This window comes from Cupressus sempervirens, chromosome 10, assembly GCF_028749045.1.
Source record: "Cupressus sempervirens isolate cs-2001-9-10 chromosome 10, ASM2874904v1, whole genome shotgun sequence".
In the NCBI taxonomy this organism is placed as follows: Eukaryota; Viridiplantae; Streptophyta; class Pinopsida; order Cupressales; family Cupressaceae; genus Cupressus; species Cupressus sempervirens.
The window spans coordinates 986,787,858-986,813,818 of NC_143127.1; the positions used below are offsets into that span (position 1 = coordinate 986,787,858).

General features: G+C 34.6%; 1 protein-coding gene across 4 annotated transcripts in view; it reads right to left on the reverse strand.

Annotated features, from left to right (window-relative positions):
* Nucleotides 1-24,607, reverse strand: part of PSL4 (calmodulin-binding protein) — a 70,486-nt gene extending 45,879 nt beyond the window's left edge. For all 4 annotated transcript variants that reach the window (XM_089807630.1, XM_089807628.1, XM_089807629.1 and 1 more), the window contains exons 1-5: nucleotides 24,328-24,607; nucleotides 24,079-24,192; nucleotides 19,912-20,007; nucleotides 16,283-16,522; nucleotides 15,231-15,409 (exon numbers count right to left, since the gene is read on the reverse strand). In XM_089807630.1, coding sequence (XP_089663756.1) covers nucleotides 15,231-15,409; nucleotides 16,283-16,522; nucleotides 19,912-20,007; nucleotides 24,079-24,192; nucleotides 24,328-24,430 — 732 coding nt within the window. In that variant the 5' untranslated portion in view covers nucleotides 24,431-24,607. The remainder of the gene's footprint in view (nucleotides 1-15,230; nucleotides 15,410-16,282; nucleotides 16,523-19,911; nucleotides 20,008-24,078; nucleotides 24,193-24,327) is intronic.
* Nucleotides 24,608-25,961: the final 1,354 nt, after the last annotated feature.

Consider the following 25,961-nt stretch of genomic DNA (forward strand, 5'->3'; position numbering starts at 1 on the left):
ATTAAAAATCCACATACCATGAAAATTGACTCAAGAAAACATTGTGAGGATGCTTTTGCAGTCACCCAAATTAGTCCACAAATACCACTATAGCAATATCATATAACAACTTCCATCCAATATTGCTAAATCAAAATCAAATGACGATTATCATTAAATACCACTATATCAAATTAGGGCATCACATACCACTATAACCATTAGGGCATCGATTACCATTGGATCTTTTAGGGCTTCAGATACCACTGTATCACTTAGGGCTTCAATTACCACTGGATCAATTAGGGCTTCAGATACCACTGAATCAATTAGGGCTTCAGATACCAATACATCAATTAGGGCTTTAGATACCACTGAATCATTTAGGGTTTCTGATACCATTGTATCATTCATTTCCTTCTGATTGCTTAACTGAGGCAATAACTCAAGATTAGAAGATATGCTCATATTTATTATTCATATAAATGAAAGATTGCTATAACAATCCAAAATGTAAAATAACTGTAACGATGATATAACTCTATTAATCTTACTTTCAACTTGCATATACATCATGAAAGTAAAATACCGGTTTCCAACAAACAATTGAATGCATAGCTTATCTCTGTCTGTTGAACGTCCAACAACTTGTGGAGAGGTGAAACATTGTCAGGGGCTTAACCACCCAACCTCGGACATCAACTTATTCCCCACACAATCTCTAATGAGAAAGGCCCTCCCTACTCGGAATAGACAAGGAACATCTTGTCATTTGTTGAGCATCCTGGTATCCAGCCACTCCACTCGACTTGATAGCAGAAGTTACAATAATAAGATCATGCATGAGTTATTAAATATTTCATATTAAAATGATAAACAATGTATGTCATATCTGATACTGATTCATGTTATTGCAAATTCATTTCTCTTTACCTCTCCACCCTTTTCTTTGGCTACACAGCCGAGTGAGTATCAGGTGTTTGAAATCTCAAAGCAAACAGCTCTGTCAATTATTCAGGAAGATTACATACATCCATCCTTTCACAGGAATCGGGAGCAGCTTTAAATCGAAAGTAAAAATGTTAATGGTTATCACAGTAGCATGATTTGTACGCAGTTAAGTCTGCTAACCAAGGAGATGTGCAGTCAAAGCTAGTAGGCAGTCCAGACATCGGCGACAGTCTACACGTGAGTCTATACAAATGAAATATCATTTTCAAATGCAAGGATATCTGGCATAAAATGTTGTAATCGTAATGCACATTATATAGAACAAAGACCGGTAGAAGAGCGCCTCGTTTTGTGGAAGAAAAAGACATATTGCAAAGAAGGAACATAACACATCAGCTTTCCATTGTTGATAATGCAAATATCATCACTGTTATGAAATCTGCTCACACACACCACACATAGAAAAGAAGATCGGGAATTTATAAAGAAAACCGATCTTCTAAAAAAAAGTAGTCGGGGGAATAAAAAGGATAGATATATCCATCCACCTCCCTCACAACTTTCATTTAAAGAGCAAGTTGTGACTTCTTGGCTTCTGAAACATAAAAGAAAGATTACATGTCATTCGAATTCCAAGTAATAAATCGATTTATCATGCCAAGTGTTAATCAATTATAAAAAGAATGGAAAGAGAGTTGGAAGATTAAAATTTGAATATTGTTATAATTTATATTTACATACATATATGTAAATATATTAATGTGGTGACATCATTTTATTATATCATTATAATTTAATGGTGCCATTTCATTTTTAAATCAATATGTACGTATATACATATATATTATAATAATATGGAGAAAGATCATATTAAATCCTTAAAGGTACGTTTTATATTTTAACTCAATTATTTTATGTTTCTTTATCTATTTAAATAGCTCATGCAGGTCCGACAGATGTATCTTATTTCAAGTCGCTAGGTCCTCAACGCATCTGCCCAATGATGGTGATGCTCCTGTGCCTAATTCTTTTTTGACAATGCTCTCACCCCTTCGACGTATTTCCTACAAGGAAATTCCCCGCGGTTAAATTATATTTTCATAATAAATTATTTAATCATAATGGTTAAACATCTTCTCAATTTCATGAATTCGTGATAAATGATCAACTAACTTGTTATCTTCACTTGAAATTATAACGACTAAACATCTTACCATTTCGCAAGATTATAACAAATTAATCTGCCAATTGACTTCATGTGAACCTCAACGGCTATACTTTAAATTAGGTCAAAAATTGGGATGTAACATACCATTCCCCTTGTGGTTCATCGTCCTCGATGAACTTGTAACGAATATCAAAAAAGAGTATTTTAAAATTGGAATGTAACGTACCATTCCCTTTTGCGTTTCATCGTCCTTGATGATCTCTACAAATTAGACACTAAAAGAATATTCCAAATACAAGATACATATATAGCATCGTGATATCATTTCTTTTTCAAAATCAAAATCATAATCGAAACTCAAGATCCATTTTTACTTCAAAGTTTCCAAAAAGATACTTGTATGGTAACATAAAATTAAACACGTACTCACCTGAGTTCACTTTACCATACTTGTGGTCGTCTTAGCATCAACTGAGTTGATTCTATTTCATATTCTTGTCATACTCTTGTAGACACTCACCATATCATTAGTTCGATTCCATATTGATATCTTCATTTAAGAGAATTTTCAGGGTTCAATGACTGAAAGTAAGATAAATATTCAAAATTGGAATCCTTCAACTAGCAAGTTCTAGATCTTGATCATAATTTAAATCACTTATACGTATCATTTGGTATATGGCACTTATTAATGGGTAAATCATCCTTGCAAACTTACGGATCACTTAAAAAAAGGTCAGTGAATCCATGTTTTTCCAATTATGTGACTTCGGTCTTCATGCCCATCTCATAACATTTCGTTAGAATAATCATCTCATGATAGAATATACACTTCATCTCCAAAACATTATACAATAGCTTAGTATGAGAAGTCAACATCACATGTGTATTATACATGTATAGTACTGTGTCAAGGGGTAAAGACATGATATACTATGCAAGATCTTCATACATCTATTCAAAATCATAAGCATCTGAATCAAATTCTCATAAAATTCTTGTCGAGTAGCTCATCATTCATCTATAAATATCTGGAAGTTTATCTTTTCCATTTGTGTGACCTAGGCTTTCATGCCCATCTCGTCAATGTAATGTTTCAAGGAAAACTCAAGTCAAACAAAAGTTTACATCTGTAAACAAGCATTGATAGTTTCAATTATGCAAGTGTGTTTACTCCATAGTAGAGCACATAATGACCTTGTCAACATCAGAAAGGATCATGGTTCACGATTTTGTTTTCCTTCAATTCAAGTTCAAAACAGGTAACAATTTATTTCTACCATTTCATAAGAACAGGAATATAATTGTATAAAGTAAATGCTGAGAATATTTAACTGAAAAGAATTATTTAGCCATCATCATGGACTTTGATAACATTTTATCATGATTGCAAAAACCATTTTGGATTGCACAAGCTTTGGCCTCGAACCATACTTATCCCCACACATCCTAACATATTAGAATGGCTTCCTTGGGATGTTCTTCAGTCTAGCCACCAAGCTTCCCGGTGGTTTGAGTGCCCAATCAGTTATACCTATATAACTGACATCTATAGACATCAAGTGATCATAAAATGGCACATATGCCTATAAAGTACCTTGGCCAAGGATTTCCGTTTGGGTTCAACAACCCAATCACCACCACTCGACTTGCCAATGACTTCATCTTCTTAATTTTGTTTCATCTTTATGATTTTGCAATTTATACATTTGTCCATTTTATATCATTTCAGCCATTCCCAGCTATTCTGGATGATTTCCCGATGTGATTTTCCAATTGATTGTAATATCCAGTTATGCAAAATAAATCTTTTTCAACATTTACATTTTTAGTTTCTCAAAAGCAGTGTTGGACCCAACGTTTCAGCATTGAACCCAGCACTTTGATACCATATGTAACAACCCATTTTCCCGAGTCTTAATTAACAACTAACATACTCAAAGAGAAACAGTTATCACTTCATTTTCATAGGACAACAATTAAATTAGTTCATTCATATGAAAGAGATTGACGGTTAAAATCAGTTAAACGAAATTTCTTAACTAAAAACTTAAAACACCTTCAAATGAATTTACTATAAAAATTAAAAATCCACATACCATGAAAATTGAATCAAAAAAACATTGTAGGGATGCTTCTACAATCACCCAGATTAGTCCACAAATACCACTATAACAATATCATATAACAACTTCCATCCAATATTGCTAAATCAAAATCAAATGACGATTATCATTAAATACCACTATATAAAATTAGGGCATCACATACCACTGTAAGCATTAGGGCATCGATTACCATTGGATCTTTTAAGGCTTTAGATACCACTGTATCACTTAGGGCTTCAATTACCACTGGATCAATTAGGGCTTTAGATACCACTGAATCAATTAGGGCTTCAGATACCACTGAATCATTTAGGGTTTTCGATACCATTGTATCATTCCTTTCCTTCTTATTGCTTAATTGAGGCAATAACTCAAGATTAGAAGATATGCTCATATTTGTTATTCATATAAATGAAAGCTTGCTATAACAATTCAAAATGTAAAATAACTATAACGATGATATAACTCAATTAATCCTAGCTTCAACTTGCATATACATCATGAAAATAAAAATACCGATTTCTAGCAAACAATTGAATGCATAGCTTATCTTTGTCTGTTGAATGTCCAACAACTTGGAGAGAGGTGAAAAATTGTCAGGGGCTTAACCACCCAACCTTGGACCTTGACTTATTTTCCACTCAATCTCTAACGAGAAAGGCCCTCCCTACCCGGAATAGACAGGGAACACCTTGTCATTTGTTGAGCATCCTGGTATCTAACCACTCCACTCGACTTGACAGCAGGAGTTACAATAACAGGATCATGCATGAGTTATTAAATATTTCATATTAAAATGATAAACAATGTATGTCATATTTGATATTCTTTCATGTTATTGTAGATTCCTTTCTCTTTACCTCTCCACCCTTTTCTTTGGCTATACAGGCGAGTGAGTATCAGGTGTTTGGAATCTCAAAGCAGACAACTCTGTTAATTATTCAGGAAGATTACATACATCCAGCCTTTCACAGTCTGGCTAGCACTTGCCATGAGCAAGGCAAAATTTGAAAGAGAATCAAATCCAACGACGTATCTTTGGCTTGTATTTCATTTGTTGAAGCCTATGATTCTACAAGAATAAACATGTTGCACTTAGAGACAAGGAGTCGGGTAATTTCAATGGCAATCACAGATGCTTGATTACATTGAGTCAAATTGAAATCGTGGGCCAAAAGACTTTAAAAAAAATAGTAGTAATATCAAACCCGATGAGATGACAATGATTCGTTCCTATATTGTGTTGTCAAAGTTTGCGATGGATTCAACTATGCAAATAATATTTGAAGTACCTCATAAGCAAAAGTATATTCTAAATTTCACACAAAATGAATCGCTCGAGAAGGAATTGGGAGCAGCATTGAATCGAGAGTAAAAATGTTAATGGTTATCACAGTAGCATGACATGTACATAGTTAAGTCTGCTAACCAAGGAGATGTGCAGTCAAAGATGGCAGTCAGTCCAGACACCGGTGGCAGTCTACACATGAGTCTATACAAATGAAAATATCATTTTCAAATGCAAGGATATCTTGCATAAAATGTTGTGATCGTGATGCACATTATACAGAACAAAGACCGGTAGAAGAGCGCCTCGTTTTGTGGAAGAAAAAGACATATTGCAGAGAAGGAACATAACACATCGGCTTTCCATTGTTGATAATGCAAATATTATCACACTTATGAAATCCACTCACATACACCACACATAGAAAAGGTCAAGAATTTATAAAGAAAACCGATCTTCTAAAAAAAGTGGTCTAGTGAATAAAAAGGATAGATATATCTATTCACCTCCCTCACAACTTCCATTTAAAGAGCAAGTTGTGACTTCTTGGCTTCTGAAACATAAAAGAAAGATTACATGCCATTCAAATTCCAAGTAATAAATCGATTTATCATGCCAAGTGTTAATCGGTTATAAAAAGAATGGAAAGAGAGTTGGAAGATTAAAATTCGAATATTGTTATAATTTATATTTACATACATATATGTAAATATATTAATGTGGTGACAACATTTTATTATATCGTTATAATATAATGGTGCCATTTCATTTTTATATCTATATGTACGTATATACATATATATTATAATAATATGGCGAAAGATCACATTAAATCCTTAGAGGTACATTTTATATTTTAACTCAATTATTTTATGTTTCTTAATTTATTTATTTAAATAGCTCATGCGGGTCCCACAAATGTATTCTGTTTCAAGTCACTAGGTCCTCAACGCATCTGCCCAGTGATGGTGATGCTCCTGTGCCTAATTCTTTTTTGACAATGCTTCCACCCCTTCGACGTGTTTCCTGCAAGGAAATTCCCCGCAATTAAATTATATTTTCATAATAAATTATTTAATCATAATTAATCATAACAGTTAACCATCTTCTCAATTTCATGAATTCGTGATAAATGATCAACTAACTTGTTATCTTCACTTGAAAGTATAACAACTAAACATCTTACCATTTCGCAAGATTATAACAAATTAAACTGCCAACTGACTTCATGTGAACTTCAACGGCTATACTTTAAATTAGGTCAAAAATTGGGATGTAATACTCTTAATCAACTAAATAAAGCTATAGGTAGGCTAATTCCTCTCTACAACAAAGGAAATAACAATCTCTAAAAATAAGCAAGTGGTGAGTTGCTTCAATTCCAATGTGTCCTTTCCATGAAATTTCCACCATTTAATAGGACTTGTTTGTACAATATTGACCCTATCGATTGTAGCCTCTAGTTTGTTGAATATTGGATTCTAAAGATCACAAAACTAAAGACACTACTCTTGAAGTATAGTTGCCTCACCAGTGTTATACATCTTATGAAGAACCTTCATAAACCCCTCCATTACCTCGTCATCTTTAAAAGTAAAAATTTGGTTAGTCCAACTGTGTACCACTTGGAATTAAGGACATTGAGAAACATATGAAGAGGGGTACTCCATTGTGTTTCATGTCTTTGTGATAATAAACTTGAAAGCCTTATGGTATCACAATGCTATATAATTGTCACAAATTACTTGCTTCATTTGACCAAAAATGTCATTAGAAGTCTCATTAATCTCTCAATGGATAGGAGAGTGTATCTATATACCCTGTAATTGATTACCCCCACAACAAATGTCATAATAGAGTAAATATATCAGCAACCAAATTTAAAGAATATAAGATATTAACAATATTTAAAAATATAAACTAAAAATAAAAATACATATCTATTGAAAAAAATCGTTTCAATCGCAAATATTAGACTACCAAAGATTATCAAGTACCCTTTGGTTCACCATCCCTTCTTTTGTCTTTCATTGAATAATATTACTATTTTTAGAGCAGAATAAGGGCAGATTTAAGTGCAGAATTTGAGCATATGCTACAGTATATTTATGAGCAGCAAATGGACGCTTATTTGGGTTCGTAAAGAGTACAATTAAGAAAAGGTTACAGCAGATTTAAGAGATTCTTTTAATCTAATTTTGTGAGGACACTTGAATGAACTCATGCATGTTTCTACAAGAGTATTATGAAGACTTGAACAAGGGAAGCTTGTATACCTCTATAATATTATGCTTCAGTTGGAGGCTTATATTCTAAGACGTCAAGAGGTTAGTGCATCTCACTCAAAGAGATTGGAGCCACTTGCTGAATCAGTTCTTTGTTGCTGTGATTGGTGTCTCCAAAGGGTTGAAGCCTGCACACTATGAAAAGAGGATTGGAGCCTCCAGTTGGTTGGTGCTTGCGAAGCTTGTAGGACGATTCATATATGAAGCAATATTTTAAAAATCTCCATAGATTTGTCCCACGAGGGTTTCTACATAATATCGTGTGTGCATCTTGTGTTCTTCATTGCTAGATCTTACTTGTGATTATCACTCGGTGATTGTTGAAGTTTAAATAAGTGAAAATAGTTGTATACTGACTTGCCCGCCTCTTAGCATTAGTGTGTGTTTTCTTCAGAGACACAAATCCTCTCTTAAATGATTTGTGGGCACCAACCCCTATTGCTAAGCACCAACTTAACAAGAAACACCAATCTCTTCTTTTGGTAGGCAACAAACTCCAACAAAACAAAATTCCACCTTTTGAATGTCACTTACGTTGCAGTAAATATGTTTTGTAAATGTTTACTCTACTTAAGGTCACTTACATCGCTTCATGGAACATGCTACAATCATTTGATAATTTTTACCTTACATTTCATTATTTAATAGTTTACATTGAACATTTAATATTCGTAGCAAGGTAGTTGTAACCAATTCCCTCCACACTTGCCTTTATAAGCAAGCTCTCTTGTACATATGTATCATCTCAATAGATTCAATGGCAATTCATTGCATTGCAAGTTCTTGTCAAGCATTCGATCTCGTTGTTCTTCCTTGCTCTCTTGTGATTGATAGCTTCCTTTCTCAACCCCTTGAAGTTCAAAGCTTCATGGTGAGCTCCTAATTTTTCCAACATGGTATCAAAGTTTTGTCCAAACAGATTAACTTCCCATTTAGAGAATCGAGATTCGATATTCATCTTCCTACAATCCTATTTGTAGATTTGATATCATTCCAACATGAAAAAGTCTTCGTTTTTTAGATATTGTCTACATTTAAAGTGTCATTTAATCAACGGTGATATTGTCGATTATTATGCCCTGCTCTTTTTGCTAAGTTGTAGCAATATCATTGTGTGTCATCTGACAAGCTCCAGAATCCCAAACCATGTGGGGCCACCAATAGCCATATCCATTGAAATCTCCACACCTTATCATGACTATGCAGGCTCCCTCCTTAAACCCTCTAGATACAATGCTATAAAAATCTCCAATTAACATTTGCTGCAATATTTTGATATAAATAATGCCCTACACATAGTTGCCAAGCATATCCTAATGAACCCTTTAAGTGTCTTAGTCATCTTCAACAAACGTTGGTCCTTGATACTGAGACTCATATGATGCCACACGATTCCTGATCTCAATCCCCACTGTGTTCTTTGCTTCAACAAATGGTAGAGCCTCCTCATTTATAAGATCATTGGTAAAGCCCCCATTTCCATGAAACAGAACGACCAATGTTGGCATGGAAAATTTCCATCCTCCTATGGTTGAAGTTGTTGTAGGATTTAACGATGAACAAATCCACAAACCCTAGATATCCTGCATGCAAATAACCTGTTACAAGGAAGAAAGAAAAGCAGAGAGATAGAAGGGTTTTCTCAACAAACAAGAAAATTGTATTTGCTTGTACAAAACAAAATAAATGAATTTACAACTGATCAATCCTTATGAAGGAGATCAAAACCCTAAAAGGGAAACCTTAAGAGGTAAATGACATTTAATTATTACTAACTAATTATTAAATAGATATGCAAGATGCATAAAGTGAAATCTTAAGAAAGAAGTAAAGGTAAATTAATAAATTAAATTAAATTAACCTTTTACTCTAACACCCCCCTTAAGATGAGCAACAATGCAGCTACAAACAATGCAAGGAAACTACATTGCTGAAAGCAAACTTGGGTCCCGGCAACAAGGCCTGATGAGGTATCCAATCACAACCAAACTTTTATGAAATCGAGAAATATAGAAAACACAGTGGGGAAAACCCTACTCCAAAAAGAGATAGAAAAGGATACACAAATGAAACATCTCAAGAGAATCTTTCAAGACCATAAGTACAATGAAAGCCCCCATGATAGAAGCTTTAGACTTCATAGCCCCCCCAGAATGGCAGAACTCCTATGTCGATGAACATACCAATGTGACTCCAATCTTAAGGAAACAGAGACAATGGACAAGGATGATAAAACTCATGTATGTAAGGCGTAGCTGGAAGTCCTAGCTGATGCTCAAAGGAGAAAGCATGAGAATCCTGAAATGGAATCTCCAATGGAGGTGGGATAACAGGTGTGATGAATTTGTCATCTGAGAGGAGATGTGTGTCCTCTAATACATCCTCAACAACTACAGTAAGTGGCTCAATGACTGGAGCTGCAATAATAGGCAATGTTGAAGAGTAATCCTATGTGAGAGATGGAATCTGAATAGGAGGTGGAGGTGTAGAAGTCACAACATTGGTCTCAGGGACAACACATAAGTTCAAGCGACCTAACTTCACCTCAGGTAGTCTCTCGTAAAGGAGAGTGAGTCTCTGATAGTGGAGATGACAGACTAAAATGAGAGGAGTATAGGCAGGAAGAATGATCAACAGCCCCTGTAGCAATAATATTGTTTGTCTCACTATCTCTGACGTGCGCTAAATCTTGTGCAAACTCAATTGTCTTCCCTATCCCACTATGTGCAATCTGCTAGATAGAGAGAAGGTTAGAGGACAAAGATGGAACACAATGTACATCATGAAATGTAACATCATCAATGTCAAAATAACCTTTCCCACATATAGTCATAACAGTGTTGTTCCCCATCAAAATGTGTAGAGTAGGAGAAGCCTCAAAAGAAGAGAATAAATCCTGAGAAGATGCCATATGGTGTGAAGCACCTAAATCCAATCACCATCTAAAAGAGGGTGGAATAGCAGTTGCACATAGTGCATGACCCTTTCCTATTTTTTTAAATATCTAACTGAAATGATGATGATGAAGACGATCTGTGAGAAGTAGAAGGAATATCAATGTTGCTCTTTTGAAGGAGAGCAAAAAAATCTGAAACCTGTTTGGCATAGCCATCTAACTTCTTCTCATAGTAATGTGACTCATCATGATTAGGCTTATTACAATAAGCACACTTCGGTCTTTTTGGCTTTGGTTTACCCCCCTTAGGAGGAGGTGGCCCTGATGAATTGTGAGTGCTAGAATCAATCAGAGACTCTACAGAATGAGATTTTTGTGTCTTCTTCTTCGTCCCTAAAGATGGACGAGCTACTAATGCATAAGTCAATGAGCTTGTGAGAGAATCCAACTAAGAGATTAGCCTGCTCTTGAGTCAAACGATCACAAAAAACCTCAAAGGATGGCATAGTAAATCTATTACCCAAAGCATCTTTGGTGGAATAGAAAGTAGAAGCAAAAATCTGAAAGTTTCCACGAAGCTTAGAAACAATCAGATAGATGTACTTAGTGTCAGTCTTAGTTTTCCCACAACCATGCAATAAAGATCTATGTTGATTAAACTTCATCAAGAAGTCCTCAATGGAAGGCAAAGAATCTGGTACGAAAGAGGTAAGCTCTGCCTCAATCTAAAGTGCCTTGAACTCATTCACTGTACCGAACAAGCCTTCAAGCTTGGTCTACATAGCTAGAGGAGTATTGCACCATCAAGATGAAACTATAGACTGTCGGATACCTGTAAAGCAATCAACTCCATTGCCTCATCCATATTGTTCTTGTGCTGCAAAGTCTAATATTGACTTTGAAATATTGGCTACACCGTATCTAAACAAGACCACAACCCTTTTGACCAGAGAAGCCATGTCATCAAGGTCTTCCATGTGTGATAGTTATGAGGAGTCAGAAGTTCTAGACAAGAAGAGGTCTCAGTCATTGTTTTAGAAGGTGTTGCATTGATTTTTGAAAACATTCTGGTTTATTGATGTAAATAACAAAAACAATAATACAAATCACCCCCCACAATACAAAAAACTGAATCCCAACTGCTAGAAGGAATGCATAAACAAGAAGAGAGCTAAAAAACTTCAATTTGAGTATCAAATGTGCCTTTGAGAAATAATGATGAAAATAGCAGAGAATCTGGATAGGTCTCAAGAAGAGTTTTCTGGCGCTTTTTCCAGAGTGAAAAATGGAGCTATAATGAAGAAGTTACGGCCCCTAGAAGATAGACGACATCAACAAACTTCAAGTGCAAAAACAGGTACCAAACTGGGAAAAAATAACTACTCCATTGTCTTCATCTTTGAACCAGCTTTCTGGCGCTTCTTTCGAATCAAAAAAAGACCCCTGAATGCTCAAGATATCGTCAAAAAACTGACAAGGCCCCCAGAAGAAGAAAAAAAAACAAAGCCTTTAAAAAAAAATTGTTGGGGGGCTAAACCAAATAGCCCTCGGCCCCTATGTGATCATGGGCGGGCAAGGCAGAGCTAGGAGGAGCGACGGTGATATGCTCAGGAGGAGCGACGATGGCGGCAGGCCATTAGCTGAGCGGCGGCGATGGTGCTCGGGAGGAGTGGCGGCAACAGCGGCTTGTTGGTTGAGTGGCAGCGATGGGTGGGTGTAGCCCCAACAAAGCGGTAGCTGTTGGCCAAAAGATAGCCATAGCGGTTTGGATGACCGCTTGTTGTCACCACAACAGTCTAGATGACCGTTGGCGGTCACCACAGTGGTTGTCGGGATTGCTAGCGATTTTGGTGACCACTGGCAATTTTTTCACCTTTTGCGGACCAAAAATGTAAAAAATTACAACTTTTTTGCGATTTTTTTGTCTCGGATTGCATGCAGAAGTTGTACGGCCCTGTTATGCAAAAATATTTTGCCTCCCAAATCAATGTTGTCCAAATTCGACAAACTTTATATGAAAAATGGGGTTTTGACGCCTTCTGAATCCAACCATGAGGTTTGTTTGGCCTCAAAGTGCTCCAAAAATCAAAGACCCCCTGGTTTCACAAAAAATACACAAAAAACACCAAATCTATTCTGTCAAAACCTCATTCTTCTTTTTCTTCAAACAAGAACAAGCAGCCACAGGCAAGGCTCTAATACCATGTAGGATTTGATGATAAACAAATCCATAGACCCTGGATATCTTACAAGAAAATAACCTATTATAAGGAAAAAAGAAAAGCAAAGAGAGAGAGAAAGAAGGGTTTTCTCAACAAACAAGAAAATTGTATTTGCTTGTGCAAAACAAAATGAATGAATTTACAACCGATCAATTCTTATGAAGGAGATCAAAACCCTAAAAGGGAAACCCTAAGAGGTAAATGGAAATGCAAGGTGCATAAAGTGAAATCTTAAGAAGGAAGTAAAGGTAATTTAATAAATGAAATTAAATTAACCTTTTACTCTAACAATTGTGAGCATGCCTACATCTTCCTTACAATGTATGGTGTTAAGTACCTCGTTATTGATCTCTCCTATGAGATTGTTGTTGTAGGTTATATTACCTTTAGAGAATGGATACCTTGTCCTCAAGTTTATGTAGTCTATGAGAGATAAGTCAATTTGCTATCCACCATCAACCCAATCTTGCTCAAATTGCTTCGGTGACCCAACTGAAGTGGGTGTTTGCATTTCTTGTTGCTTTATCTTTGGAAGGAAGGTCAACATTGTCATCCTTGTGTTGAACCACTATGAAGCTCCCTTCATATTTGCTTCTCTCGAGTGGTTGAGTATCTCCTCCATTTGCTAGTATCCTCTTGCAAGGGTCTTTCTGAGTTGTTGTTGACTTCTTATTAACTCCCTTAGCAAGGTTGTTATATGGTCATTTTCCACTTCATCACTAGGTGTCATGATTCTCCAAACAAGCTTGCAAAATCACTAGCTTTGACACCACTATGATGTACCGAATGATGAAAGTCACCCAATGGCAAGTCACCCGAGGGAAAATGTTTAATGGCAATGTACTTGAGGACAAATACTTGATGGCATTGTACCTAAGGGCAACTACTTGGTGACAATGAACCTAAGGCAAAACACTCGACAACAATGTACCCAAGGGTAAATACCAAACGCCAATGTACCTGAGGACAAGTATCTAATGACAATGTACTTGAGGTCAAATATCTTATGGCAAACACCTAACAGCAATATACTCTAGAACAAGTAATCGACAGTAACATATCTAAAGGAAAATACTTGACGACAATGTATTTGATGGCAAGTACCTAACACTGGACAGTAATGTACTCAAGGGCAAGAATCTGACAACAATGTCCCCAAAGGCAAATATCTAACAACGATGGACTCAAGGGAGAATCCTTTGAACACCTTCAGCCCTCAATCATCAACTCCCTCCGGCACTCAGTACCTTTCAGCTCCTTCGACACTCAATACCCTTCAACATTCGACAATTGAAATTAAGATTATTTATCTTCAACCCTTCATAATCATACACAATATTGATAAATAGGTAGATCTTTGATTACACAAATTTTAGGATTAAGTACAAGGTGAAATATCTGAAGCAATATCTCCAATAACAGACTAGGGTGAGGAATGACACCTATCAAAACTGCAAATACAAAATAGGGAGGATCTTGCACCTTCCAAACTGCAAACAAAGACTCAATTCCAATTGGAATTACAAATAAACAAGAATATAAACTTCTTGATGTTTTCCTACAATGCCAACTACCTCCTTATAAACGGCTCCAAGAAGTATCTGAGAGGTTACAACTGGACAACATCATCTTATTTATTATTTTATTATTTTGGCCCCTTTATTTAGTAATTTAATTAATTGATTGAATTAGTCCTTATGATATTATTTAAGTTTTAGGACCACTTAATTAATTAACTTAATAAAGATATTATGAAAACTGGGTACATTACAGCACCTCAGATATAAAGTAGCACAGTAGAATTTTCATCTTTCACTATATCTAGAACTTATCATTGTTTTCAATTTGTGAAAATTTCAAATATTTTGTAACATGCCACCTAGGATAGAATTTCGTGGTCATATTTGTAATCACACCCAGAATATTATTGTGAATTTTCTCTATTTAAGCAAATGTTGCTCTTCATGTGAAAAGTTAACTATAAACAAGAACAGAAACAGAATATTATGACTAGATCGACTACTTAACGACATGAACAATTATATGAATAGTATGGCAACCAGTATACTGTATTTTATTTTTCAATAGCGAACAACTGAACTTCCTTACTGTAAAAGCAAGACATCCTAGGTTATTATTATATAAAAAAAATAGATGTCCCTGCTTATTTAGAAAGCTGTGTCAATCGATCACAATTACAGTAAACAAAACCTATCGGTATAACAATTAAGCACCCACTCAATAAATAGATAAAATTGGCAAATTGGCAAACTGACAGCCCATGGCATCACCATATAATACATTCAAGCAATAGTCATAGGGACAATGTTCACCTTCTCAAATGATTCTGACACCTCCTCAGAAAGATGTCGGGAATCTTCACTTGAGCTTTCTAATGATTGCGGTGCCTCCTGGTCTTTTTCCTTCTGTGCTGCATCTCTTATTTTCTGTTCCTCTTTTTCTCTTTTCAATCGTTCCTCCTCCTCTGCCTTTTCTATTGCTTCTTTAATTTCTGCAAAGTCGTACAGAAATGACAGTATTTATGTAACATTATTCAATACTTGAGAAACATATCATATACAAGATTGCAGACAGAAAACAATTATCTAGAACTTATGCCACCTTTTTCGAATCATAATGACCTGAATAACGCATCTTAAAGCTTGGCCTTTTGTAATTGGCATAAACACCTGGTGCAAGCATAGCTAGCAAAAACTCTACCATTAAAACATACTCTAGAGCTAAAAGAACATAGGAATCGCAGTCAGCAAACTTCAGACAATCAATTGTTACCAAAGTGGCCATGTCAAAAAACAAACAAGATACAAGCAATCAAAAAGGTGCAGAATACATTCAACTACAAACATTTAGAAGAACAATTTTTTATAAGATTTATAAAGCCAAACAAATTATTTATAGATTAAATTCTTCTCACAAAATTCGAATTATGGGCATAACAATCTGACACAATATGTCCATACACCCATTTGATTCTGTAATGAATCTAAGAGATACATTTGTAAGTATAATATATACATAGAGATATATCATATTAGCATCAGAAGAGTCTCCTAGTTCTTTATTTTCTTCATTCATGTAATGCAAACAGTGTCAAGGAAATGAGACTGTCATTTTAATTTGCCACATGAAAAAGCCAGGATATGAGTGTTTCCCTCTCTCACCACAGTCTTTGCACTACCAATATCACCATCAGACATAATTAAAGTTATGTTATCATCTCTCCAATTAGCTATAGCCAAAATAAGACTCCTTCCAGCATTTATGGCACACCAGTCTATAAACCTATTATACAGAAAATCGAATTCAAAAAAAAACAATCAGCACTTTGGAAACTTTACTAATTAAGAATTCAATTAGACTGTACCTTTAAGTTTGTCAACAGCATCCTTTAGTTTCTGCTCTTCCTGTTTCAATGATGCTGATTCAGCTTTCTCTTTTTCCATTAGCTGCTTTGCATGCTCTATCTCCTGCTTCCGAATTGCAAACCCTTCTTTGAATGTTGCCAACCTTTTCTTAAGCTTCTCTCTTGTTGCTTTACCAGCCTCCCAGCAAGTATTTGAACACTTCACTTTGCCATCATACTCATCACTCCCATCACAGCAATCTGCAAAAACAATCTATTGATCAGAATTTCCAGAAGATGGAAAAGATATTGTAATAGCAGTCCCAATATGTCATATTACAATTATCAAGGGTTCCCCACTTACAAACAGGGTAATATGTTAGTTATCAACCTTTCTCAAAAGAAGAACAATAAAAGATGGATATTAATATTCAAAACCAAATACCATAATATGAACTACGAATGCAATAAGAAAAACCTAGAAGATGAGCTAAAGTATGAAATTAAAATAGACTAACAATTCAGAAAACTTAAAAAATTAGACCTACAAGGAAAGATCTGAAAAGCTGTAAAATGCATGTTCAGTGGGAAAAAATCAGCAGCAAAACTGCACATCTGACTAACTTGTCATTCTGAGAAAGGCATGCTACATGGAAAAACCTTACAAAAAAGAACAGCAGAGAGAAAAAATATATATATAGCAAATTTGAGCCTTAATATTTGTTACTGGAAAGTAGAGGTGGTGAATGTTAATCTGATTATACTGCACCACTTATAAAGATTGGTGTGATGCCCTGAACATGATCTTGCATATACACTGGATTTGCAATGACACAAATGAAAAAACATCGATATCAGCAACATAGAGTTCAACACACTCAGCAAATAAGCTTCGAAACCAATTGAATGTCATTTTGAAAATAATATGCTGGCATACAACAGCGACAAATGCCTCAGATACTCAGGCAACCCCTGACATCTGGGATGCCCTAGCAACCTGGGGAAGGGGATGAAATATTCCTCCATCTCATGAAACAGAGAAAAAGGTATGTCCTTGGCGTTTGAGGATGCTCTCTCACATAGCAAACCTCAAGGAGATGCCTTACTGTCCCTGGCATTCCCTGGACATCTCTTATTGACAGCCGCAACAAATATAAAACCTAGAAAAAAATTAATAAAAATAAAATGTAAAAACACATAAGTAATAAAGGGGGGGCAGTGAGGATGCTCTCTCACATAGCAAACCTCAAGGAGATGCCTGTCCCTGGCATTCCCTGGACATCTCTTATTGACAGCTGCAACAAATATAAAACCTAGAAAAATATTAATAAAAATAAAATGTAAAAACAAGTAAGTAATAAAGTGGGGGGCAGTGAGCACCCCCAATGCCCCCAATCCAATTGGCTAAACCCTGAATCTAATACTGATCTTGGTGCTCAATGCACACATGCATATTTTGTTTCTGCAGGTTGATAAAATTAGTTTTGATTTAGTTTAAAGTTTGTAATTTTATCTCATAAATTGAAGAAATGCATATCATATTGTCAGATTAATCATTGGACCAATGAATTCTCATTGTGAATTCAGCATTTTGGAATTTAATTATAAAACTTCAGCTTCTACTAGTTTTTATATTTATTTACATTTTAAATTCTAAATAATCAAATATAAATTTTTAACTATTATTTTAATAGCTCATCCTTTCTTTCTGCCAACCCCAAAGTCTGGAGAAAATGTCACAATTCCTGAAACCTGCTCATCATTCCCAGACTTCAGATAAGCATCTGCAGCAAACCTATTTAAAAGAATGTTTGAAGTTTGAAGTTTGAACTATATGCTACATTTCCACACTAAAGCAATTAAAACTTGTATATGGACATGTATAATGTAATGTCCCCATAGCAACTTAGTGGAGTTCTTAGCCTTTACACTCTCCAAAGGCTAAGTGGAGAAATAAGGAGAAATTGATTAAATTAATTTCTTATAAAGTCATTAAATAAATTAAAATTAAAAAGTGACTTTATATTTAATTAATTTAATTTTCTAGAAGCACAATTAATTATTGTATTGCAAGGGAGAAGCTTCTAAAGAGTGCATTAATTATTGAAAAAGGGGAAACTTCTAGTAATTTAATTTTCTAGAAGCACCATTAATTATTGTATCGCAAGAGAGAAGCTTCTAGAGAGTGCATTAATTATTGGAAAGGGGGAAGCTTCTAGAGAATGCAATTAAAAAATATTTTATTTCCTTTTAGAAGGGTGAAGGAAAAGAATAAATAGAGGTGAGCACATTGTTTATCATCTGATTATTGTGAATTGCATTTGATAAGAACTTGAGAGAAGAAACTAAGGTTCCTAATTTCAGTCAGCCATTGGAGAACGTCAACTCTTCAGCGTTGCAACCATTTGAGGTGGTGAAATATCCACTGAATTTGGTATTCTGGAGAGCTTCATTCTGGAGTTCTATTTGTGCTTAAATTTGAGAATAGATTTTGGCTCCTACAGTACGCATGCACGATGCTGCACTACAATATTTATGTTTGATTCATTTCCATTCTTGGGCATCACTATTATTAGCTTCCTCTTGCAACTATTAGTAGTTATCATTGTGATTTCTAAGCATATGATTTTGCTGTGATAATTCAGAATCAGATTTTAGCATTACTGAAGTCATTATTGTAAGCCCGTGAGGATGAATTCAATAAAGAAGATACATGTTGCATACCATTTGTTTGACGAAATGTCCATCTAATAGCATATATAATCAGCATAATAGTTGTATGTCAACTGTTTGTCAAAATGTCAGTTGGCTGTAGGTATGCATTTTATATCTAGTTTCCATGTATATGCATTATACCAAAAGAACTGCACTTGCATATTAGTTCATTGTAAAAGGCATTGTAATATCATTCTAAATTTCTTAGCTTGGAGAAGCAGCATACAAGTGTTTGACAATATTCCTTGAGCTAAATTCAGTCAATTTGGGCAAAGGGTATTACATTGGTATTAGAGCTTGCTTGCAAAGTGTTTGACGAAATGTCAAACAACTGAATTAGAGAAGAATCTAGTATTTGTTGAAGTTATAACCGGTTGGGATTATTACATATAAGGGAACATGTCAAACCACTCTTTCAAGACTGAAAAAATAATCCTAAAATTTATGATATTACAAGAGTTCCCTTAACAAGGCAAACATTCTTTACTTATTTATTTCTAATGGATTCTCAAGAAATTATATTTGAATAATATCAACAAATGGATTATTTAGGCATAGAATTCCATATGAGATAATGGCATGAATATTGAACAATACAGTAATAACTAAAATAAAATGACTCATAAGATGCCACAAATTAATATAAGGAGAAGATTGAAACTAACGTTAACCCAATTGATCAATGATGCTGGGCTTCCTGAATTAAACAGGAACCACTTTTTATGTTTCTACAAAAAACTGAAACAAGTGAATCCAATACCCAAAAGCTCAGTACAAATGGGCTTTTAAAGTTGAGTTGAGGATGAAGAAGGAATAATTCCTAGTCTTGTATTGTCAGAATATGAGCATAATAAAAATTATTTCCAAAGAAAATGGAACTGAAGAAATTACAGTTACGTAAATGAAAAAAATCCTGAAAATAAAAAGAGAGTTACCACAAATGCCATCATTCACACGAGAGGAGAACAATATGACTGGCATATGTCCAGAATTTTGACAGTAAAATTTTCCTTCTGGACAGGCTGATGTCCCTGCACTCCACAAATTTTAGAACAGAATTGAGATGTGTTTCACAATGTGATAGTATAAAAGGAAATACAAAAAACCACTAAATATGTGTGTTATGCCACTAACAGAACATGTTTGCTTGATATTAGTATTAATAAATGGCATTTTCATCTGTAAAAGCATTCTCCTATGCACCTTTTATTGAGAATGCATTGTAACTAAAAAACATGCATAAATGGGAAATGAATATCAGATATAGAAAAATTCAACTAGAAGTTAAGAATCAATGGAAACTAGCTAACTAGCTATGGAAAATGATTCACAAGAAACGCCAATGACTAATAAACAACCAATTTGAAGACATATATCATTATGCATATGGAAGATAAGAAATGAAAGATACTTATTCTTAGCTTCTCCCAATATTTGTATACGTGATTATTTTCGAAGGAAGAACACTCTCCAGTTATAGAAAAATTTCTTGAAAAGACTATAAATTCAAGCATTCAACTAAGACAGACAAATCCAAACCCTGTTGACAGTAAACTATACAAAGTATCTACTGGGTTTGGAAGGAAGCTCAAATATTAGAAGGAAAGAAATGGAGTTAGTTCCATGAAAACCACTCTTTAATGATGAATGAAGGAATTTTAATGACATCCACGAGACCAAAATCCTAAGGGACCCAGCATCAAAACCTAGACCACTTTCAAATTGTTTTCAATGTCAATCCTCCTATTATGAATCAATATCAGAAAACCAGTGGTTTTGTGCAGCCTGTCTTCATCAAAAGTTGGTTTAGGCAGCCCTCCTTCAAGTTGTCCTCATACTGCTCATGGATATCCTGCTAAGCAGCTGTAATGTCCCCTGACTATTTAGGCCAGTTTAACATAATTAACCTATTGTTTGAATTGGAAGACATATATACCAAAAGACCATATATATGAATGAACTAAAGTTTCATACTGATCTGATTAGTATTTAGTTTAAGGACACTTGGATGTACTCAGATTGCTTGGACACCAATCTGCAATAGGCTTCCCTAAAGTTTACAGATTGCACCCTTAAGCCTTTCTAGAGACAATGCCCTCAAGGCACTTGGGGTCACTGATCCCCACCTTATTTTGGGATCAACCCATTGGCTGGAATTTACTTTAGCCTCTCCCTGAATACATCTCTGCTCTCCCCCTCAAATGCTAAGTTTAATAATTACTGTAATATGCACAGCTGGGAGAGTATATATGTATTAATTATGATTAACACGAGCTTAGGTTTCTATACATACCTGATTATAAACACATAAATTGATGCTTATTGAGGCTGTACTAAGGTTTCTATACATACCTTTACTAAGGTACTTATTTTTTGGTATCCTCAATCTCCAACTTCTGACATTTTCTTCTATATGCTTTTTTGGAGCCGATGATCTTAAAATACTTCTAATGTTGTACCAGGTAATAATGATAAAGCCAAGGTTTAAGGTGGTGAATGGATGAAAGGGATTCTGAGAGGGAAAATAATGAAGTTCTGATAGGGAAAGGTGTTGTTTTATGTTTAGATTGATAGTAATGCAGATATGAGACAATTCACACAAATTAACACAGTATATACCCTGGGAAAACCTTCCAGCTTGAAGATTAAAAATAAAAACCCACCAACAATATCTTTTATATCTGTTGAAGCTTAAAGGTTAATCTCCAACATTTTTCACCATGCTATCTCATTAGTATGCCCTAATTTTGCTACATTTTAAGAGTTACTCTAGACTCCCAATCCCCACCATCACACACTCTATTAAGTATGGCATTGCCAAAACTTTGAAATTCCCATGTTTCTAATTATTCACTCTTACCTACCTCCCTAATGACCCAAAGCACCATCAGTGACCAAATTTAATGCTGCAACTACTCCAGAAGGGTTTTCCTTGGCCAAGAACAGTTGTCCATCTTAAGGGCACAGTATTCATGACTCTGCCTAATAGAGTAGGCACAGGTCCATATTGGCATGGGATCAAACATTCATTATTCAAAACCTCCAAACTCGTAAGACTTAGAGGTTGACTGGTTTTAATTTAATATAAATGTGGCTCATGATTCAGTATTACAAACTAGGGAACAATCCCAAACAAACTTAAATCATGAGAGAATCATATCATGTATATTTGCATCTTGCCCCTATATATGAACATTAAATGGGATAGGTATGACGATTATAACACTATTGTTATCTAAAGATGCATGTGCAAGGCATTATATCAGCTTTATAAGAAGTCTTAAGAAGCCAGATTATCTTGACCTGGTGACGAATATAGGTGCCAAGTATACACTGAATATAGCTGCTGGTTGTTGCAATCATGTTACATTTTTTTTGGTCCATAACCTTATAAGGATACCTCTGAGGATACCTTCCCAGACCTAGCTGAGCACAAATTGTAAGAGGGACTACCCATTCTCATCAAATTAACCTCAACCCTCCTTGATCTATTATGAACCCCTGTTTTACCTTCTTGACAACACATCACTTGCCTATAAGGTAAGAAGAATTATAGGATTGTAGAGCAGCGGTTTTAGGACCTCACATGGTGAACATTCATGATATTCCTAAACCATATTGAGCTTGAGCTAAATAAGCCTTCAGATTAACTAGAGAGCTCTTACAACCTTTAAGAAGTTTAGAATTCCAGCGGACCTTCAAGGTGACGAGAAAATTATATGGGGCGGTGAATAGCACTGGATCCTATTTAGTCAAGAAAGGTATCAGATACTAAGAGGTACCCTTCCTATCATGCCAAGTTGGAAGCACATATGGGCACAAGGATGCCATCCCCAAAACTGTTTTTTCTTTAGCTCGTCATGCAAAATCAACAACTCAACTTGAAATTTTTAAAAACAAGAGGTATAATGGACCCAAACTGGTATGTTCTTTGCAAGGCTGCAGAGAAAAACAACAATCATCTAGTCATAGTTTATACAATGTAGTTATGCCAACAACGTGTGGCAAAGCATCCTGATTCCTAAGTCCATTCCTCCCAAAGTTTAAAGTTCAAGGCAATGGCAAGCTTGATTAATTTTCTCCTCAAGGAGACTGCAAACTAGATTCAAAAGCTCCTTCCTGCTGGAATCAAGACTAGGTCAGATACTCCTCTTAATCTTAGCAATGATTTCAGTCTGAACTTCGATAGGATGTCTAAGAGGAAACCCAGATTGGCAAGAGGCGGGAGAGTTCTCATGCTGCACACTAAAAATCTTCTCAGATATGCTGTTAGCAATAGTTTTACGTCAAAGAATAGTGCAGAAATTCAGGTCTTAAACTTGGGTCTTTCTCTGACCAGGGATGAAAGCGTAGAAACTCCTGAGAGTCTTTGAAGACTCTCATATTGTTATCAGTAGAGCCCAGTTCAAGTCTGTCAACCTTGCATATTTTGTTGCAGGCATTCAATATCTTCTTGTCTACCTCAAACAGGTGGAATTCAAGCATATCAGAAGGACCCACAACGAGGAAGTTGAGAAATTGGCAAGCTCTGGTACTTGTCTTCAGGTCAGGTCTCTACATATTCAGAGGCCCAAATGATTTGTATTCTGCTCGGATGCAGCCCCCTCTGGCGTTTTCTCCGACTGACACCCTCTCTACTGGTTCAGGCAGGCATGATGAAACTCTCTATGGCCTCGATCATAAGCTTCAAGAATTTTGCTTTCCTGTTTAGAATAAATAGTTGGCTTCACCAGCCCTCTGTTTTAGGCTGCTGTGATTAATCTCTGCCTCATAGTTTGAACTCCGTGCATAAATAAAATCATTTCCTTTTATTAACAAAAAGAAGAAAATGTCGCCAATTCCAACCCTCTTATTGGTTATGGATGAAAATGTGGCTTCTTGTGGCCTTAAATCTGCTGGGTCTCGTAGTTGTTATTGAAATGAGTTCAGTTAAGTCAATGGCAAAGATCCTCCACATCATTATGCTTTTCGCTTAAGCATATAGTTCTAATTAGTTTAGTCATCATTTTTCCTAGTTTGCCACATATCGGATTGTAGTTTTATTAATTCACTAATATTCTGCTGAACTAAACATGCTTTACTGAGATGCAATGCTTACTCACCTGGTTCATCTGTTCCATCTGGACAATCACAGAAATCGTCATTCAATTGGTCCCGAGGAAACGTCTTGGAGCCATCCTTACAATTTATTCGCGCGGATGAAAAGTATTCTACCTCTGAAATGCAAGTGAAACAAATTCATATAAGCTACCCAAATCTTAAACCACGTTTGAGCTTTAAAAGATATACAGCATTTGTTTTGAAAGTGAAATAACAGCGAATAATAGAGCCAAAAGTATTTGAACACAAACCTTGTGGAGGTATTCCTAGTGTGTTGATACTGTTTACGGCCGATCTAGCCAAACTAATTAATCCCAAGAAAAGAACACAGAAAACACTGTAAAGCCCTTTCATTTTGGCCTAGAAACTTCGTTCCTTGACCAAATTTATCAAAAATGGCGCCGAAGATGAGATTTGCACGCCAATGATTTTATATTTTGCATTGGAGAAGAGATCAGATTAGTGCATTTCAAATTTTCAAGAAGAATCAATTGATATTCTAGCGAAACCCGTGCAACGTCCGTCCTGCTCGTCTGATTTATTATTATTATTTTTATTTTTATAATGTATTGATCAAGATGTCCTTTTACCGCCCATGAAATGTGTTTACTGAGATGTTGTAGCTAATTTTCTCGAATGATTACAACTATCATTTGTGTTTAATAAAAAAATAAAAATTTAAAATATAATCTTGTATAATAAATTAGATTATTAATATTTTTCAATTTAAATAACATGATATTTAGTAAAATATTTTAAATAGATTATTTATTTAAATTCAATTGATCAAAAAAATTTCAAAAAATTAAAACGCCATCAAAGAATCTATTATGAAAAATTAATAAGAAAAATACAATAACATAATATGAAAAAATAATGTCTTTAACAAATATTCTATTGACTAAATAAATTATAGAAACTTAAAAACAATATTTAAAGAAAAAACTAAACTAATATTAAAAAATAAATTAAAAACTAAAGCATAAATCAATTTTATAAATCAAAAGTTAAATAAATAGAGATCACAATATGAGCCAATGTGAAAAGAAAAATAATAGTTAAAAGAAGAGATTTAAAATATATTCTTATGTGAACAAATTATATTATTAATAACTTTTAATTTAAATAACAAAATATCTACTAAAATTTTTTAGATGGATTAATAAATACTATTTATTTAAATTCAATTTATCAAATATGAAGAAAAAATTCATTTAAAAAAACTTTATTAAAAAATCTATTATGAAAAATTAATAAGAAATATAAAAAAATAATATGAAAAAATAGCAATGTCTCTAACAAATATTCTATTGATTAAATAAATTATAGAAACTAAAAACAATATTTAAAAAAAAAATCTAAATTGATATAAATATTTAATTTAAATAATTTAAAAACTAAAATCTAAATCAATTTTAAAAGTCAAAAGTTAAATAAATAGAGATCATAACATGAGCTAATGTGGAGATCACAAATAATTATTTTTAATAAATAGAAAAAATAATAATAGTTAAAAGTGTAGATAACAACTAATAAATATATAACAAGAGTTATAAGTGGAGTGAAATTTTTAAAAAAATTGGCCGATACATAATTAACGGGAAAGATTTACAATTTTTCGGCCAACTAACAACTTTTTCGTCAAGAATTTAATTTTTGGAAACAAAGTTCCCACAAATAGCCTATAGTGGCTAAATAAAATGAACTTTCATCACCCTTAAAATGGCAATAGAGTAGCAAATAATGTGGTTTTGTCCATAAGGGCCCATTTGGCTACAAGAATTATCAAATGCGACATTTGTCTATGCTAGAATAAGTTATCTTCTAGTATTCACACATTCTTAAAATAAATTCTGGAATATCATTTCGACCTGTTTGGTTGATC